Consider the following 18553-nt stretch of genomic DNA (forward strand, 5'->3'; position numbering starts at 1 on the left):
GCCTTACATAAGTTGATAGCTGATTTGACACAGTGAAAATAGGTCTGGTGAAGATTTGGACAAGTGAAGGATATTTAGCTGTATAGCTGCTGGGAATTTACTGAATATGAATATGTTTCCCTCTCACCAGCTTTTTCTCTTTTATTTTGAAACTACCATCTAGGAGCACCTGTGCTTAGGCTAATGCACGTGTGATTAGTGAGAATGTAAATGTGGCCATTTCACTTAATTTACACTTAACATAACATTCAAAATCACAACACTTTGCCACACATTTTCAAAAAATTAAAAAATTAAACCGAACCTCTCACAGCGTTGCTGCAAAACCTCCATATTTTACAGACCCCCTGCACAAAATTGCTGTTTTCCTAGCTTGTGCGGATTCTCGTGGTTCATCCTGCAAATTGTTAAATGAGAGATGTGAAAATACCTTCAAGGGGACAGAATGACATTTTGCCATTAATTACAGAATAAATTAGTGTTTGCCAGGAGTGCTGAAATTGTATCTCCTCTGAATCTGGATGCAGTAAGTGCTGCTAAGGAACACGAGGTTTGACCAAAGGACTGAGGGGATCAAATGCATGTGCATGTGTCAGTCCCTTTCCCCATCTTTCACAGGCCAGGAGCCGACAAGCATTTTCACTGGGGAATAAATATTGTGACAGGCAAGCCTCCTCTAACTTGTTTTTGTGGTTGCATGAAGCATGTGAGCATTCATTTCCCCCGCCTTTTCTTTCTGGGGTGGCCCTTAAAAAGACATCATGTGTATTTTTAACAGCCAGCCTCCTGCTCTTTGTCCTATGGATGATCGGTTCAGCTTAAGGATAGTGTGACAATTTATCATTTTCACTGTTTTCTAGACATTTATTTACTAAGCTAATGCAGCTGCTGCTCATAAGCTAAACAGTCAGCTCCTGTTAAACCCAGCAGAGCATTTAGAAAAAAAAGGCTCGAGAGGCCCGAGTACATGTCCCCAGAGGGAGACGGGTCTCAGCTCAGGCAGAGTGGGAGAGGCATGGGAGTTTTTTCAGTTAAGAAAAGGTCATCTCTCCTGTGAGCTACATAACATTGTTGCAGACCAAGTTGGCTTGGCAATGTCAGACAGTTTCCCACTCAGGACATTAAGGTCTCATGATGCCATATAAGTCAAACTTATCAATGAAAAGCCACATTTCTGATTATTAACTAGCCAAAAGTCAGGTTGGTGAAAGATTTGGTTGGATGTAAGGAGAAACAGACTCGTGCAGATGTATAACCATTTAAAAAGTGTCTTTAGCATTGATATCTATCCCTGCTTATAAAAAAGGCATCCTTTCGGCTCTCTGTACTGTGTGTCAGGTCATTTCTGAAGGCTTCTTCAGCTTATCTGCTGACCCTTCGCGGCAGGGTCATTTGTCAGGTGGATTATGAGACTTTTGGATGGTATATCTGCTTTATTGCTAAGAAATGCAACACGTTCTGCTTTCTCTATTTTATACTACTGAGTTATCCCACTATGGGCTGCGAGACATGGAATGTCTCAGAGAACATGTTGACATTTGGGATAAGGATTATGGAGTCATCAAAAAGGAGTGTCTCTGCTGTGTGTCACTGTCACTGTTGACTTTGCTCTCAGATTGGGGCTTGTATTGCAGGACTGAGCCAGGCCCCATGTCTGTGCTTTGCTTTTACACTTTACAACTCATAGCAGACTTGAAGCAAGTCAACGCTCGGATCCATGTGGATTAAGCCGGGAGTTCAAAATATGCTGTCAGTCTACTGAGGTCTCCTCTTTTCAGCTCAAATGTGTGCCCACTCCAGCTTTAGCTATTGAATTAGTAGTTAATCCGGTCTGCTTTTCACACTTATGGTTTGCAGGTTTTTAGAGTGGGGCAGATAAATAGTACATGTGAATATGTGTTTGGTCGTGCCAGCCTGTCTTTCATTAACTCAAAAAGCTAACTCCTCTTTGACTCCCCCTCCTCTCTTCTCCTTTCCTCTCTTCCACATCCCTTCATCTTCCTCCACCTCCTTCCCTCCCTCTCATCCCTCATTTCCTTCCTTGCCTTCCTCTGTCTCTCCCTCCCTCTAATCTACTGCAATGACCTGAAGGAGGGCTTCACACTGCAGCGCTCAAATAATAATCAAGCAGTAGGATGTTGTCAAATTTATAGGACACTGAGCGTTGCATAGCAACAGAGATTGCCAGGGTGATCCGACAGGCGCTGGAAGTTGGATGAGGGAGAAAAGGGGTGAGTGACAGGAGACAGGAAAGGAAGGAGAGCTGACAAGAAAAGTGGGAGAGAGGTATGAGATGGGAGTCATAGAATTATGATGTACACAAAGGGAGAGATAAATTAGGAATGGAGAAGCACAAAAGGAAATGAGAAAGTTAAGGTTGGCTTAGCTGAAAGAAAAGATTCAAAGACACTGCTGGCTGTTCTTGCACGCTTGTCACTCTGTCGAATTTATAATTATTGTGTTTGCATTGTTTAATATGGTACTGGCGTACAGGTGGTGTTTCGTGAAAATGCTTTTTGTTGGATTTTGGTGTCACAGCTTTGCTTTTTTCCTTATCTCTTTCATTCTTTCTTTCTCCACTTTTGGCCTTTCTCCTCCTAATTTGAGTCTAAAACAATAAGAGAACTTTATAAAGTTGCAAACTTTATACAAAAGTGGGAAATGATCATGCACAGTTCAAAGCAATCTTCATATTGCTTTCTAGTTGAACTGAACTAAAAAAAAAGTTGTTTTTTTTAGCTTCAAATGTAAAATTAGAAAAAAAAATTACACTTAGGTTAAAACAAAGCTGGTGGTTGTAGAGTCAGGTTAGCTTCTTAGCATGAGAAACCTTTAGGAAAGTTTGACTAAAGTAAATGTGCTTTAATTGTGAATCCAGAGTTTTTGTTAGACTGTTAAACAACACTTGAATGTGTTCTATAATATCTTTTTGACCAATTAAGATAAAAATAGGTGGTGACATTGTTAAAAATCGACTCCTGCAAAAAGAATTATAAACTCTCTGTGGTTGTTGTGTCGTAATAAAAGCATGCCTGCTTGGAGGTAGTTCTAGTGCTGTGTCACTGGCAGGTGTTTCAGTTTGGAGTCAATTGAGTGCAAACGGTGATGACAGCTGTGCTCCTCACTAATTATTTCTTGTCACTGTGCACAGATTTACTAACCAGAGGTCCTCTGGACAGAAAAGTATCAGTTGAGTCCCAAGGTCGCCTGATGTAGTCGTTTTAATGGATCACTTTGTCGTGAAAAAGATTATCTGAAGGTGTTTAGAAATATGAAATTACTATAAAAGAAGAAATGCGACATGTAGTTCTAAAATAGAAATCCTGGCCTGAGTTTATCTTTACATAGCTAAATTAGATGTCTGCCTTTTACTAAACTAGGGTCGCACAATACAATCCAGAGGACAGTATAATTTATTGTATTGTGTATAAAATAACGTCAGTATTCAGGAGTTTCAAAGGCACAGTAGGCCCTTCAGGACACTTCCTCAGGGTAAACAAGAAGTACACACCTTTAGCATTTCTCTCCTTTCTTTGTTTTTTTGTTTTTTCAATTTGACACCACCAACGAATGTTAAGAGCTGTCATCCAAATAACTGCCACTTTACCTTTGCTTACATGTTTGTTTTTAAATGTCAGCTGAAGGCCATCTGGGCATCTCATGGTTCATTTACTGCACACAAAGATTTCTTTTGTGCTCTTTCCCAGAGAAAGGAGCTCAAAAGATCCAAAAAGACTGAATTCTAAGAGCTGTGATTGTTCTCAGGTCTTGCAGCATGTACACACAAAAAACAGGTACACTGTAAAAGTATTTTATGGGGCACTCCTCTGCTCTGTGCAAGGGGGGATATTGCATTTATAGTTATTAAGTATACACCAGTAGATCATCCATATTGCTACCAATACCATCTCTTTTAAGTGATATTGACCTGTCTTCAACTATGATGTGAGGTTTTTGCTTAATCAGTCGGGCTTCTATTAGTGTATACTCTTCTTCTACTACTTCTTCTTCTTCTTCTACTTCGTCTTCTTGTTCTACTTCTTCTTTTACTTCTTCTTCTTCTAATACCTGCTCCATTAAGAGGTTGCTACAGTGGATCATCTGCTTAAATCTCATCCTGTCTCTAGGGTCCTCCTTCACTACATCCATCAACCTTCTCTGAGGTCTTCCTTTCTTCTGCCTGGCACCTCCATATTCAATGTCCTCTGACTCTCTCCTCTATCATGTCTAACCCGTCGCAACCTCGCCTCTCTACCTTTTCCTCCAACCTTTTTCTTGAACCTGAGCTGTCCCTCTGATGCACTCATTTCTAATCCTGTCCATTCTGGTCACTGCAGATGAAAATCTGAACGTCTTCAACTCTGTCACCTCCACCTCTGCCTCCTGACTTTTTGTTAGTAGAGCTGTCTCCATGCGTCATAGCAGGTCATCTACCATCTTATAAACTTTCCCTTATGCTCACACTCGCTGCCATTCTTCAGTCATTATTACCGTATAAACACCTGTGACTATAAATTGACTATTTATACACAGGGAAAAGGTTGGGTGAGGGAGACATATTTAGCTGGTTGCAACCTGATCTGATCTTCCTGCAATCTTCTACTGGCATCTTTTTTTTAATCGAAATTTGCTGGTAATATGTTGTTAACCTCAGATACAGAGCTCCACTATTTATTTTGATGAACATATGCAAATACATGGGCATAAAATTAGTACGTACTTTGGAGTTGAAAGGGATTTAAGGGCAAATGTGGAGAAATAGTTTGGAAAACTGCACAATTCATGACCTACTTGAAATAATAGCGTATGAAATATTCATTACCTAAATTACTTATATGTGTAATCTGCTTTTGTTGTTATGTTCAGAGGGGAAAGGGCAGCAGCGGGGACAGAGGGCTAGAACAAACAGTCTGATCTTCTTTGCAGTCGTAGCAGCGATGCGGTGTCAGCCGATGAATTATCAGTGTGAAAAATGAGCGCCATCCACCCTCACAGAAATGCTGTAATGTGACACATAGAAGTCTATTATACAAGTCAGTTTTGAATCTGCATCTTAAAGCGTGAGCCCTTTCCGAATGGTTCGGCTGCCACTCTGCCACAAAGGAAACCAGCCTCAATTACATTTCAAAGAGGTTATTCCAACATAATATATAATCTCAGTCATTTGAAGGAAGGGATTTTAAGGTTTAAAGAGTCTGTTTCTTCCCATCAAGGCAATTCAACTTTCCACCTCTTCTCTATGTAGCCCTCGTTCACGTTCACATTAAAGCACACGTACAGTAGCCTCAGAAATGCATTAACACTGATGATCAAAAGATGCTGGCCAGAGCTTTGTTGGTACATCAAACAGCACGAACAGAGGAAAGCACACAATTCCCGAGAGGAGGCACACATCGGTTCTACTGTGCCATTATTAAGTTTAATATTTACTGTACTACACTTTGTCTTCTCCCCTTTTCATAATGGGGAGAAGAGTAGGAGCATTAGTGCACACGCAGATGATTAAAAGCAATAGCTCTCAGTGAAGTTTCTTCCTCTGTCTTTGTTGCAGGCAAACGTACATGTCAAATTCGACCCAGATAATCAAAGTGCGCACACATGAAATGTCAGAGGGAAGCGTCGGGGGCGTTGCTTTGTGATTCCGAACTTTTCTTTCAGCAGCCACTGAGCCTTTCCTCTCCACAGATCTACCCAGCTGCTAACTCGGAAGAGGAGAGCAGTGTTTTTGCGTCGCCCGTACTGACACATACAGTAGAAGAGAACTGCGATATTATTAACATAGCAGCACTGTGTCAGATGATGACACTCAAATTAGAAAGATGTAATCGTGTTTAGCCTGATTACAGATCTCTGCATTGTCTCACACTTCTACCATTGATTGCCGCCAGAGTATTGTCATCTCTTAAATAAGTCGATTTTACATCGGTTTTGTGTGCACGTGCGCTCGTTTCAGGCAATCCTCAATACAGAGCCACCGATGCTCTGCCAGTGGATATCTGCAGTTCTATCCCACAGAGCTTTATCCTCTTTTCTCACTAGTACATAAACCCTCTTGATGTAAATTAAACCAACTTTGGTTTGGTTCAGATTCAGGAATACATCTCATTTACATTTCAGTTTTTTCCAAGACTCGCAGATTCTGAGAGAGCTGGGGGGGTTTGTTATTCAGAGAATGTGAAGAACAACTCAGAACAAAATGGTTCAAAATGTGGCTTTGTTCTGACTTTGTTTTGCAACACTGGACAGCGCTGGCTGGCTTGTCCTGTTTGCTGCTGTTTTCACTCCTCGGGTTGATTGATGCACTGAGGGACTTGCACAGCTGGAAAGGAGACAGTAAACCAAAGGAGGGAACAAAGAGTAGCAGGCCACACAGGGTGCAGCAATTAAGCAGTTTTCTTGTTGTTAATTAAAAGCAAATTAGAGACTGTGACAGGAGTTGCTGTCTAGCCTTAATTGCTGGCAGCATGCATGCCCAGCCACACCTGTTATTGCATATTGACTCATCTTGGTCCACTTTTTTTCCCCCTACGCTTTCCTAAGGGGCGGAGAGGAAAACCTGGAGATCCTGGACCCAGAGGCTCGCCTGTAAGTTATCTACTGCCACTCTCACTTGTGTACATAGGCTCTTTCCTTTTGATTTTACATAGAAGGTCAAGATCTATAGTGCTATCGAAAATATCCAAATGCATTCGTTTCAGCTTAATAGATCATTTGTTTGGTTTGCACATCTACTCTGTCTGCCTATAACACCCAATTACCAGCAGTGAAAACAGAGTTCGGCTCAACCTTTATTAGACCGGGAATTCTCCTGAGATCACAAAAAGGGTTGTTTTTTTTTACTGATATCCAAATAAATTCAGACACATTAAAGAAGTTACAAATTTATTACAACTACAAAAACATATTAAAGCAAACAGTCAATAAGGCCAGCGCTGCAGAATACAAAATCTGCCCCGAAAAAGAGCAATTACACCAACATTGTTCTATGTTAACTAATTTCATGCTTTCTCGTGCTTTATTGATTTGCTCAAAATCTTCTCCCATACTGCTACAAACAGGCTACATTATCGGCACCAAACCACAAAGGGTATATTAAGGTAGCACTTTAAAATGTTTGTATTGACAAGTAGGACAAGTCTGCCTAGAGGGCCCATTGACTCCTTGAAATATGGTCTTTTCCTTAGGCGACCGAGCCAATTCCAGACGCCATTTGTGTGTTTGTGTAGTGACCCACACACTAAAGGTCACAAACACTGTGATGCGTTAAAGGAGACAACTTGTCAGATGTTTAACTGCTCTGACGCCAGGACAAACAGGAGTGTTTGGGGATTGTGTAACTCTGATGTTTTGGGTGTCCAATTATTTTCATGCACGATTGTCTTGATTACACTCTTGATCAGAGACATAGGGTTTGGCTTATTTTATTCCATCCACAAATCGAGAGAGATTCTGTGCTGCGTCTGTTACCGGTGCCCAGGTTCAATTATCTTCATTATAATTGAGCCACTCACTGTTAAACAGTGTCTCCCACGTGTGACTCATTTTAGCCCCTGCTTCTTCCTTTTTTTCTCTTTAATAACTCGTAAAGTTGTGGAACACAAAGTCATAGGAGAAAAGAAAGGCAGGATGGAGAAGGTGTGACATTTCTAAATGGCAATGTCCTGATGATACCCTTCGCATGTGCCAGATTTGCCTCCGTCCGTATTGGCATTTATGAGTCACCTGTTTTGCTGAGGTAGATCTCAGGGGCAAAATCATCTATTCAAAACACACTCCAGGGCATCACTCTCTCTTGTCCATTGGCAGCAGGACGTGTGTGCGCAGTTGAGGAGGCAGCAGTTATTTTTCAAAGTCAAATTAGCATTTGACGACAACAGGGGAGCCTGTGAAAGGCGCATAACAAAGACGCACTCAAAGATTAGCTGCCGACTAGAGGGATCCGGCCATGTCTTTATGAAAGGCAACATCAGTGCAAAGGTTAAAAAAATATATAATATATGGAAAAGCCAGTCACAGGGATATTTGCAGGAATAATTTATATCTTCATAAGGGTCAGGATAGGGTTACGATTGTTATGTATTTGTGATGAATAACATGTGCGGCGCTCGCATGAGTTTTCATATAATTGTCTTCTTATTTCACAGGGTCCCGCAGGAGCCGCCGAAGGAGCAAGTGCCAAGGTATTACCCAAACATTTTTCACTACAAAACAAATACTGACAAGCGGCGTTTAAAGTAGATTCGAGGTGTCTCCTGCTTTTGATAAACTGGCCCTTACCTTCACTTCCAGCACGTGTGAATTGCCAAGATGACTGAGCAGTGTTCACTGTAGCAGCCTCCCGAATAGCCAAGGAGTTTAATCATCTGCAAAGTGTTGTCTGCATAAAGATGTGCCAAAGTTGTTGTCCCAAGAAACTCATCTGGACAAGTCTGACGTATGTGCCACCTGAAGTAGAGTCTGCTCTGCCCTTGACTGACTTTTGTGTGTGTGTTTATAGTCGAGAGCAGATATCCGTCTTCAGAGGTGGCACCTTTCAGTCAATTGTACACTATCTACTGTGCAAGTTAAATAGCTGTTCCCACCCTGCATCTCCTGCAGTGCAACCCAGCATGACTCACTGCTCACACTCCAAACAGACAGATAGTCATTACATACAGTGCTTTTGCAAAAAAACAAAAAAAAAACAGGGCCTGCAATCATTTTCATGAAGCCCAGGGGTGCTGTAGCTCACCAGAGGCTGCATGACATACGCAGTGTAAAGGGAAAAAAAGTTGTACCAGACCTCCCGTTGTCTTTCTTGTAACCTGCTTCCTTCAAAAAAAATAAAAAATAACCACCACCACCCGCCAAGCCTCCAGTGGCCTACTTGTGATCATGCTGAGAGTGAAAGCCATTGTGTAGTGGACACCCTCTTGACCGCAGCTGTTCATTTGATGTATAGGTGTATGGTTTTGCGGTGGTGTCAGCTTGGGCCGCAGAAAACCTCCTGCTCCCTCTGCCCAGAGGAAGGAGAAGTGTCTGCTGGCCAACCTTGAAAAAGAAAGTTGTCTATATGAGGACACAGTTATTATACTTCAAAACAAATGGGATTGCAGTAGATACAGATGGAGGTGGAGCGCCTATTGGGGTCGTGTGACTCAACTGACAGGCGTTTTCATGTTTGACCAACCGACTGCTCAGTTGCAGCTTTAGTGTTTATACTTGAATCATAAAATGAATCCATAGAAGTCCAAATTTTATTTGTCAGAAATGAAAATAACCCTGTGATTGTTGTCTTGGAATTTTCTTTTTTAATTTTCAAATGCTGCTTCTCTTTAATGAGACCCTTTGTTAAAAAGTTTGAACACAGAGAAGAATAAGACTCGCTAAAACCAAAAAACAGTAACAAATAGTTATTGTAGAACAGATTCAGGCAGAGAAAATAAACAGTATTCTGTCCTGATTATCTGACTCTAGACTTTTAAGTCAAATGTTTCCATTGGTGCTGACAAGGAAAACGTAACTTATTTTTGACTCGTCTCTTCAGTTGTCAGGTATTATAAGTTGACTTACAGACACCCGTGTTACCTTAACCAGGTATTTATTTGCGTCCTTCCAATTTTTGTACGCAGACTTAAGCAGCATCACACTGTAACAGAATAAGCATTATTTTTAATCTAGCAAAACCTCAATGGAGACAAACAGGTCTTTATTTTCACACCCAGCAGAGCATTACTCCCAACATATCACTTCACTTATGGTGTCACACCTTTGCTAATCTGACACAAAGGTAACAGAAACAACTGGAGCAAGTTATAACTCAACACAGAGCATTTTTGATTTTAAAACAGGCCTAGCTCCATCCTTTTGCTCACCTTCCTCCTTTAGTATGAGCAAATATGAACGTAAATATGAACTTAATCTGCTTAATTTTGAGCTTTTGGGTTTATGGCGTGTGCTACAAGTTTACAAGTGCTTGAGAAAGTAGACCTGCAGGCCTGCTCTGACTTAAAACATTAAAATGAATTCTTATTAAATGTAGCGTTACGCCTGAAGGGGACAACGCTCGTAGGAGACTAAAGCTACGTTTGCGATTAGATTAAACGTAACATTTTGATTAAAGGACATGATTAAAGCATTCATTTTAATGCTTATGTAGATGTTAGATGAGACATACACTGCTAAGCACTATTGTTCCCGTGCTCTAATTCTTCCATTAAATGTGCATGCCAGCCTCGCCCTTGCCATAAATCAGTCATGCCCCTACATCACGGATACGTCTTCACTTTATCATTATAAATTTATGCTTTCTGTGGCTGACAAGGAAACTTGTGTCCCAGAGAATCACTGCACGTTTTAATCTTCCATAATGAAAAACAGAACTGTAATGCATTTAAAGGAATTTAAGCAAACCGGGGACGATACGCGAGAGCAGATAAGCCCTCGCACCTCCAAGAGGAATGAAAAGTAACAGTTTTCACGAGCAGCAATAATTGAACAGCGCCGGGGATTCTCCGTACCTCTCAGTGCCATCCTTGTGCATTTTTTAACTTGGACAAAATAGACGCAAGTTAGACTAAACTGCAGCTTGTGCAACATCTGTGTGAGCTGAGCCCCCTCTCACTCGCTCGCTCACTCACTCAACAGCGGGTGAATGTTTTAAAGGAGACAAAAAAAAAAGGTCTGCAGTGGATGATGTGCTGGGAAGACGGTGTTCTCATGAATTACATCTCCATAACTGCATCTCCCACTGACAGTCTCAAATGGGCTCTGACAGAATGCTGCAGATATTGATGGATAGAGGGATGCAAGACAGGCTTAATTGCAGTTTGATGAGTCAAGGTTTCTCAGAGGCAACATATCACCCGCAGACACCCACAGGTGGAGCGCTTCCCTGTCTTATACACGGTGGGCTTTCTCTTCGTATAAATACAGTCATAATCTACATAAATATTGGCTGTGGCGCAGTTAATCTCGTTTGAAAGGTTTATTAACTTGTTACATACACCTCTGCCAGTAAATTGACTTTGAATAATCTTCCGTGGAGATCAAACAAAGATAAAGATAGAATTTTTTTTCTTTTTTGCCATGAGTCTGCGCCAGATTACAGTGTACAAGTGACAACTCGGATAACAATAGTTTTCCATCTTGTGTGTTACGCTGAATGTCAGTCATAACTCACCCGTTAACTACTTCCACAATTCTGTGTGCAGCATGGTGGGTTGGCGGCCTACTTTACAGCCTCCCAACGTTCATATAGTTGATTTGCTTGCAACGTCTCCGCAGTAGTGTGGTGAGTTTCCACATAGTTGATAAAGCTGCAAAAAATTAGTGCTCAAAGTCAGTTTTGCCACTTGTTCCTCCTCCCCGACTAAAATATTAATAAGACAATCCATCTGTTCATACATTGCAGCCACTGCTGATTTAATAACAGCTCCTAATTTGGATGAGGAAACACTATGTCTCATTAAATGAATATACCACGGCTGTCATTAGCAAGTCGAAGGGACTGAATGACAATTATTGTCTGTTAGCGTCCAGGCTCTGTTAGTGAGCGTACAAATGTGCTGCAAACTTTCTCAGATGTCTTTTTGTCATATTATATTGGTAAACAGATGTTCCATAATGTCTTTGCACAGAGTATGTGAAGCACTCCCTACAAATCTTTACACATGTGCCACGGACAACATATTTGCCACACTTTCTAAATGTAGCCAAGACTCCAAGACTTTGCATGACAAAAAATATAAGCAATAAAGGTCATAAGTAGGTGCTGAATGTATGCAGATTGTGAGAAAGCTAGTTCCTATGTGTATACGATTGCAAAAAATATATATATATTTATCACAAATTATTCATTAACTATCTGTCTTGACCAAGGATGGAGCACATTTGTCTTAGAGTTCTGTTTATTTAGTATATTCGCCACATAACTGACAGAAAAAAATCCTGTCAAAACACTTCAAGGGCATCTCACTGGCAGTCATGAAGTGCCATCTATTGGCAGGCAGGGGAACGGCATCATGAAAGTGCTGCAGTGCAACAGGGAATTAAGTTTTTCATTATCCTGCAAGTCTAACATAACGCCACAGGCTCATGAAGCTTGTGCCACTGTGTTTCTTTTGGCCCCTTCCATAATTACAAACTCTTTTGATTTTGAGATGACACGGTACTGAATTTTTTTTTTTTTTTCTGATTACTTATTCATAGCAACTGTCCTTACCTAAGTTTCACTCTCAGAGCTTTGTGTCTTTTCGTCCTGCTTTGGCTGTCAGTCACTGTCAGAGATCTGCTCTGTTCATATAGGGGGAGAAGGGGGAGCCTGGAGTCCTGGGGGAAAAGGGGGAGAAAGGAGAAAGAGGAGATCCTGTACGTATTTTCCTGCACTGACATTTACAATGCCGCTGCGTTACAGAGTCATTAACCGAGGCTTCCCTCCCTCTCCCACAGGGTCAGCCAGGTGCCGAGGGATCCGGCGGCATGAAAGGACAAAAAGTAAGTCACATCAATGTCAAGTGGCAAATATGATGATTCCCTCTGTTTCTGCTCCCTGAGACTCTGAGGCTAAACCTCCTGAGTTAGTCGTCTTCTTCTTCTTCGAGTCCGTTTATCCTCCAGTGATCTTTAAAATCATCTGCCAACAAATAATGAAGCTGCCGACGATTTGTTGTGCGTGTTTGTTTTTTACATTTGCAATTGTTTGTATCATTTGCTCCTCTAAGCATGGTCCAGCTCATTTTCTCATTACTGACAGGTTGTGTGTATGCGTGAGAGTGTGTATGTGTGTATTTTTGTGTTTTCTACGTGTTAATATAATAGAGTCAGAGCAATAATTTGCAGAAGAAATCTCTTGCGGTAAAGACAAACAAACCAGGACCAGAGTTCTCAGTGGCGTCTGTACGGTATTTTCTTTAATTATCTATCTCAGTGTGCCTCTTTATGTGTCACTAAGCAGGAAGTTAGGTCTAAAGAAGAATGAAGTATTATTGTTCAAGCAGACAGAGCAATTTACATATTTTTACAGTAGCTCCTGACTTTTAAACTGTAAGAACTTAACAAATACGCAACAAATTATTTTACCGCGTTGCCCTATTTTCCAATTCCTTTACATACATTCAAAATGATTGCATTCTGTCATTTCAATAGGTAGGCACTGAGAGGTACGCACAGCTTATAATGCATGCAAAACTTGATTTTGAATAGATGTATGTGGAGTTCAGTTGATTGCGTTTGTTTCTAAAGCAGTCATACCTGCAGAGGTGTGAGGCTGGAGCTGAATTGCTGACATTTCCATTATATCAGTGCTGTCACGTTGATCCCGAGTATGTATAATTCTGGCTGTGTTCTGCATATTATTTTAGATAGCTGGGAAAATTGAAGTTTTGGTCTGATGCTGATGGTGCCAGATGATGAGCTGTTGAATCACCAAAACGATTAAACTCCTCGATTAGGTTTATCGCACTCAAAATTTCCACAGCAGTTCATACAGGTGGGGGTATTTCTGTCAGAGGTGCAGCCTGGCCTCAGTAGGCTGTATTGGCAGTTTGATCCCCTGCTCCTTTGGGACTGTGAATGGGCATCCAACTAACTAAAACGATGCTCAAAAGGTCTAAGGACAAATGTTAGACACAATTTTTTTAGTAGGAGAAGAAGAAAACATGAGCTGTTCATGACAATAGAGGAAAACTTGGTACTATGTGGCCAACTGTATGGCTGTCCATCCCAGTGCTGTCAAGCTATTGCACTAAAAGTCAAACATGTGCTTGTATTCCAAGAGGAACAGTTAAAGGATGACCAGAGTCTTTTGATATATGGCACGGGCAGCATGGAAATGTGAACCATATTTCTCGAAGTCTTACAGTCCAAAAGTCAGCCAGATTCATCATCGGGGAACAATGCATACCTCTGTGCAATTTCATAGCAATCCATCAAACAGGGGTATTTCTCTCTGGACCAAAGCGATGGACTTACTGACATTGACATCCCAAGAGCCGTGCCACAAATGAGTTGTGTGACTTTTTTTAACTTGTAATATGTGGGTATTTTTAAACTGACATTTAAATCTCTGGAAACCTTTTTCTGTTAAAAAGTGGTAAGGTACAACATGTGTTTGTTTGGGGTTTTTTTGCTCTATTACAACCACAAAAATTGCAGTTTGTAAATTGCAAATGAAAGAACTGACGCTCCCACGTGCTTTGCCAAATTGAAAGGTTCCCCGGGGCACTTAATAAGCCCATTACAATGCTCATAGGTTACATGGTATGGACATACACAACGTTAATTAGCATTCTGTGTGAGACACCTGAGAGGCGGTATCCCAGCACGCTCTTTAAGGAGAATTATGTTTTGTTTCTGCTCGTCTTTTGGCTGTGGCAGTGTTTTCACTAAAGACTGCTCATGTTATTGCTTTCTTAACTGTTGCTCTTAAACCTATTGATGTAGTTGTTCCAGGTAACCTGTGGCAGCTTGCTTTCAGCACTGGTTTCTCAAGTGCTTTTTTATGTTCCTTCTTTTTTGTCACTGCCAGCTTGTCGCTCTGTCACCGTCATAAGCAGCCACTGATACAATGTTTCTGTTGGATTTTCAGGGTGATGTCGGCCCTCCTGGTCCTCCCGGTCCTGTAAGTAAATCTATGCAACCCCGCCTCACAGAAATAGTCTTTACTATGAGTTGGCATGAAATGGCATTCTTAGGTTTCATCCTGAGAGACAACACACCATGCTGGATGAGTCACGAAAGCATTTGTTTGTACTTTTTTTTTGTGACGAACACAAAAATATGTCCGATGTTTGTACGTCAGCGAGCTGCTCGTAATAGAATTTAGGAACCGAGGAGAAGAAATAAAGAGCGGTGCAGTGTTTACCTTTGCAGTCACGCCTCGACCATGGTGGCATGTCATCTTGTAACCAATTTCCTTTCTTTGACAGTCCTCCAGCTCTGTTCTATCATTAAATATATACTTTTTCGTTCTTTCTTTCTGTCTTTCTTTTTTTTTTTTTATATGAGCAGGGGATCAGTGTTGATAAAGGGCACCAAACATGGGCAGCCTTTTTAAGGCAGATGAGATTAGTCATGTTGAATTTCTCTGGAAATAGCTCCCTCCTTTTTTCAGATAATGAATTCACTGATAATTGGCAGCTCCCTGAGAACTATAAACCACATGCATATCTGGGAATTGTGCACGGAATAGCTTTCACGGCGCTGAAAAGCTACGAACTGTGACTTTTTGTGTGTCTGGCATCCACAGAACGCATTTGCACTCATCAGATGTTAAAATCCTTCGCCTGGGAGTCTTTGTCGTGTGAAGTAATGGGGGTCACGCGGTACACGGCCCGCTCGTGGTGCTCATAATTTTAAATTACAGAATTACAAACCATTACAAGCCCCGATCTTACTTTTTTTCCCATTTGCGCGACAGTTTCAGCTGAAAGGCAGATCAGAAACAGAAACACTGACGTCACAGTGGATGTCTGACATATGCTGAAGGTGACACAGAGTGGGTGGCGCTGGCATGATAGAACTCATTACTTAGACATTTTAAAGACAAAAATACACTGTGACGAATCAGGTAAAGATCTCTGAGGCGGCAGTAATGACTCCAAAGGGAGGCAGCAACTATTTGTAGCCTTTTTTTTAAAGGAAAGAAAGAAAAAAGGATAAAAAAGTATCAAATGAAAACAGTCTCAAAGTCTTTGTGTCTTAAAAGACTTTGACATTTAGAGGACTCGGCCCTAATGGGTTTTGTTCTAAAGATCTGCTTCCTATTGAACTTCTGAAGGCTTTAGACGTGAGCTTGGAAACAAAGTTTGATGGCTTTGATTCTCATTCTCACTTTCATTTCTCGTTAGCAAATGATTCATAAGGAAATTAGACAACTTAATTATAGAGTGAACAAATATCACTCAATTTCTGCTGGTTTCACTGGTTTCTGTGTACCCAACAAAAATGTAATTTGATAAAAATGTACGTCAATGCAAGTGTCGTTTTGTTTATTTGTTTGAATTTCGTTTCTACTCGTGGATTAAGACTTTTTCTATCGAAACAGAAATAGAAATTGTGTTCATTGTTGTGTAGTGAGGTGTGGGCCACCCAGGTTATATGAGATGTGTACTAGAGCACACGGCAGAGAGGAAAACATTAGTCATTTGATAAATGAGGCTATTTGAATATTTAGTACCAGGCTCTGTCTGTGCTCTCTGCTTTCCCGTGGCAGATAATTTTGGCAGTTAAACATTGATTTCCCTTACACAGCAGAAGCGAGGGTTCAGATCATTACCCTCCCTTCATAAACCTTCTTGTGCCTGTGTTTATTAGTGACAGGGAGGAGCAGTGCGCTTACAGGCATGCATGGTCATCACTTCCCCCAATGTCCTTAAAGTGGCAAAACAGTCTTTTTAGCTCTGAGACTGTGCTGTTTTTTATTGTCCCCGCCTTTAAAATAGAGCTTATAATCTATTAAACTGAATCTGTTATGCCAGGTTATCTGTTATGCCAAATTTGGACAGAAATTGAGTCACATGTTGATGACAATGAGTAAAGACATTGAGAATATGCAAGTTGAAGGTTGACTGATTGCGCAGGGATGCGTTCGAGGTTTCAGTATCTTTGTCAAATCTTAGTTTGACTATTGTTGCTAAAGGAAGAGAAAGCACCCCAGGGTATGTAGCCTCTTTGCAACAAAATTTCCAAAAGGCTTAGAGACACATTTAGTAAGGAAATAAGAACAGCTGTAACAGCTGGATAGAGAGGAAAAAAAGGATCAAAGTTAAATGAGAAACAGTCCGGTTACTAATGAAAATGATGTCAGCTGTAGGCACATGCAGATATCTCCCACAGATATGGCTTTTAGTCCCCAGATTGCTCCTGTTTCCTCTTGCTTCTGATATCATTAAATCTTGCAAGAATGACCAGGTTATAACTGCACACAGGCACAAAACACATGGTTAACACAAGAGGCCTGAGGACATTCAGATATAATGAGTTCTGATGATTGCAGATAGATGCACTAGGCCTGAAACATCAGATCCACTTAAAAACCTTTTGTCCACTTTATACCAACATTTCTGTGGTGAAGCTCATATCCAGATTGTATCTGCATCTGCACAGATAGGTCTGCCTTCAGTAAATGTCTCCAGTGTCAGCACTGAAATGTGATTGTGAGCAATCCAACTGAAACAATCGCTCGTATCATCGCCGGCTGAACCGCGCCACCTCTACCCGGCGTGTGCATGCTCTCAAAGGCAATTGTGGTCTTTTGTGAAACTGGATTTTATGGAAAACATCTTTATTTTTCCAAAGCGAAGGATTTTGTGGAGTCACACTTTTGCATGTTTACTCGTTTTCAATTTGTCAGCAGTTTAGCCAGTTCGCTCACAGGTGTATCGACACGTGCACTTTCATTTCAAACTATAATCTGATTAGATGGGGAATGCATTAATGGCGGGTCTAAGCGACAATATGAAACTTAGGAGCTCCGTACAAACACTTTGATTTGCGACTTTAATTTCGGTGCATCGAGTGGTCTTGACCTCGTGCCTTTCGTTAATTTTGTTGTAGCAGGCTCTGCCCAGCTGCACTGTCACCCCATCTCTGAGCTGTATTGAAAGTATACCGCGAAAGAGAAAGGAAAAATACAGATTTAATCTTTTCTTATCTAACCTGGGTTCAGACCGGTGGCAAGAGAGCCAATTGTGAATTAAATAGGAGCTGCCACTCATGCATTCTTAAAATATTCAGTAGCTCAAATCACTTTGTTTCCTTTTATTTATTTATTTCAGTTTTCACTTGCACTAATTGTGAGATCAATGAACTTTTTAGAGAACACTGTGTCTTTTTCATTACTCCTAGGTGATGACAGCACATGGATTAAGACAGCTTTCGGGAACTGTAAGCAGCTGTTTATGTCACCGAACATGAAATGTTTATGTAGTGTCTTATTTCCTCGAGCTCCTTGTTCACACTGCACACAAAGTACGGTACAGTCAAATTTTAAAGTCATCTGCTTTCTCCTGTTCTTTTTTGTTTTGTTTTCTTTTCCTTTTTAAGGACGAAATGAAGGAAAGAGCCCTAAAAGGAGAAAAAGGAGATGAGGTGAGATTTTCTGTCATTATTAAGACAATTTAACAACAGGAAACTAAGCATTAGGTCTCAGACATTGCCTCCAACACCACAGTGTGAAAAACACCAATTTCTTACGTAGCGTCAACAAAAGCGGGACTGACATTTGATTTTTGAAAGAACAATGGGACTTCACCTACTGTGCAGTTTCTGAGTTGAATTTCATCCTTGCGCTTTGTAAAGAAGCACAAGGTGAGCCGCTGAATAAATTGGCATGCAATTATTGTTTGGACCTCAAAACAACAGACGCATCTACTGGAAGCAAGCAGATTACAAAAGGCCACTGACGCAGCTATTGGCCAAAACATCAAAAGACAGTCAGCTGAATGAAAAGAGAAAAAAAACAAATCACAAGCAGAGATGCAGAATCAGACTGTCTTTGTCAGTGCATCAAGTTTTAGAAAATCTATAATAAAGTGTCAAGTCTCTGCCTTAATTAAAGTATATTTATGTCAAT

The 18553-nt window shown here is 40.9% G+C and overlaps 1 protein-coding gene across 1 annotated transcript in view; it reads left to right on the plus strand.

Annotated features, from left to right (window-relative positions):
- The window catches only part of LOC147316344 (uncharacterized), a 101507-nt gene that overhangs the window by 49130 nt on the left and 33824 nt on the right, over positions 1–18553 (plus strand). The window contains exons 17-23 of the mRNA XM_086259769.1: positions 6541–6585; positions 8145–8180; positions 12286–12348; positions 12430–12474; positions 14567–14599; positions 17827–17865; positions 18025–18069. Of these exons, the coding sequence (XP_086115895.1) occupies positions 6541–6585; positions 8145–8180; positions 12286–12348; positions 12430–12474; positions 14567–14599; positions 17827–17865; positions 18025–18069 (306 nt within the window). The remainder of the gene's footprint in view (positions 1–6540; positions 6586–8144; positions 8181–12285; positions 12349–12429; positions 12475–14566; positions 14600–17826; positions 17866–18024; positions 18070–18553) is intronic.

This window comes from Aulonocara sp. 'chitande type north' Nkhata Bay, linkage group LG13 (assembly GCF_057382095.1).
Source record: "Aulonocara sp. 'chitande type north' Nkhata Bay isolate Kocher_YH1m ecotype deep benthic linkage group LG13, A_spYH_male_GT1.1, whole genome shotgun sequence".
NCBI classification, from domain to species: domain Eukaryota; kingdom Metazoa; phylum Chordata; class Actinopteri; order Cichliformes; family Cichlidae; genus Aulonocara; species Aulonocara sp. 'chitande type north' Nkhata Bay.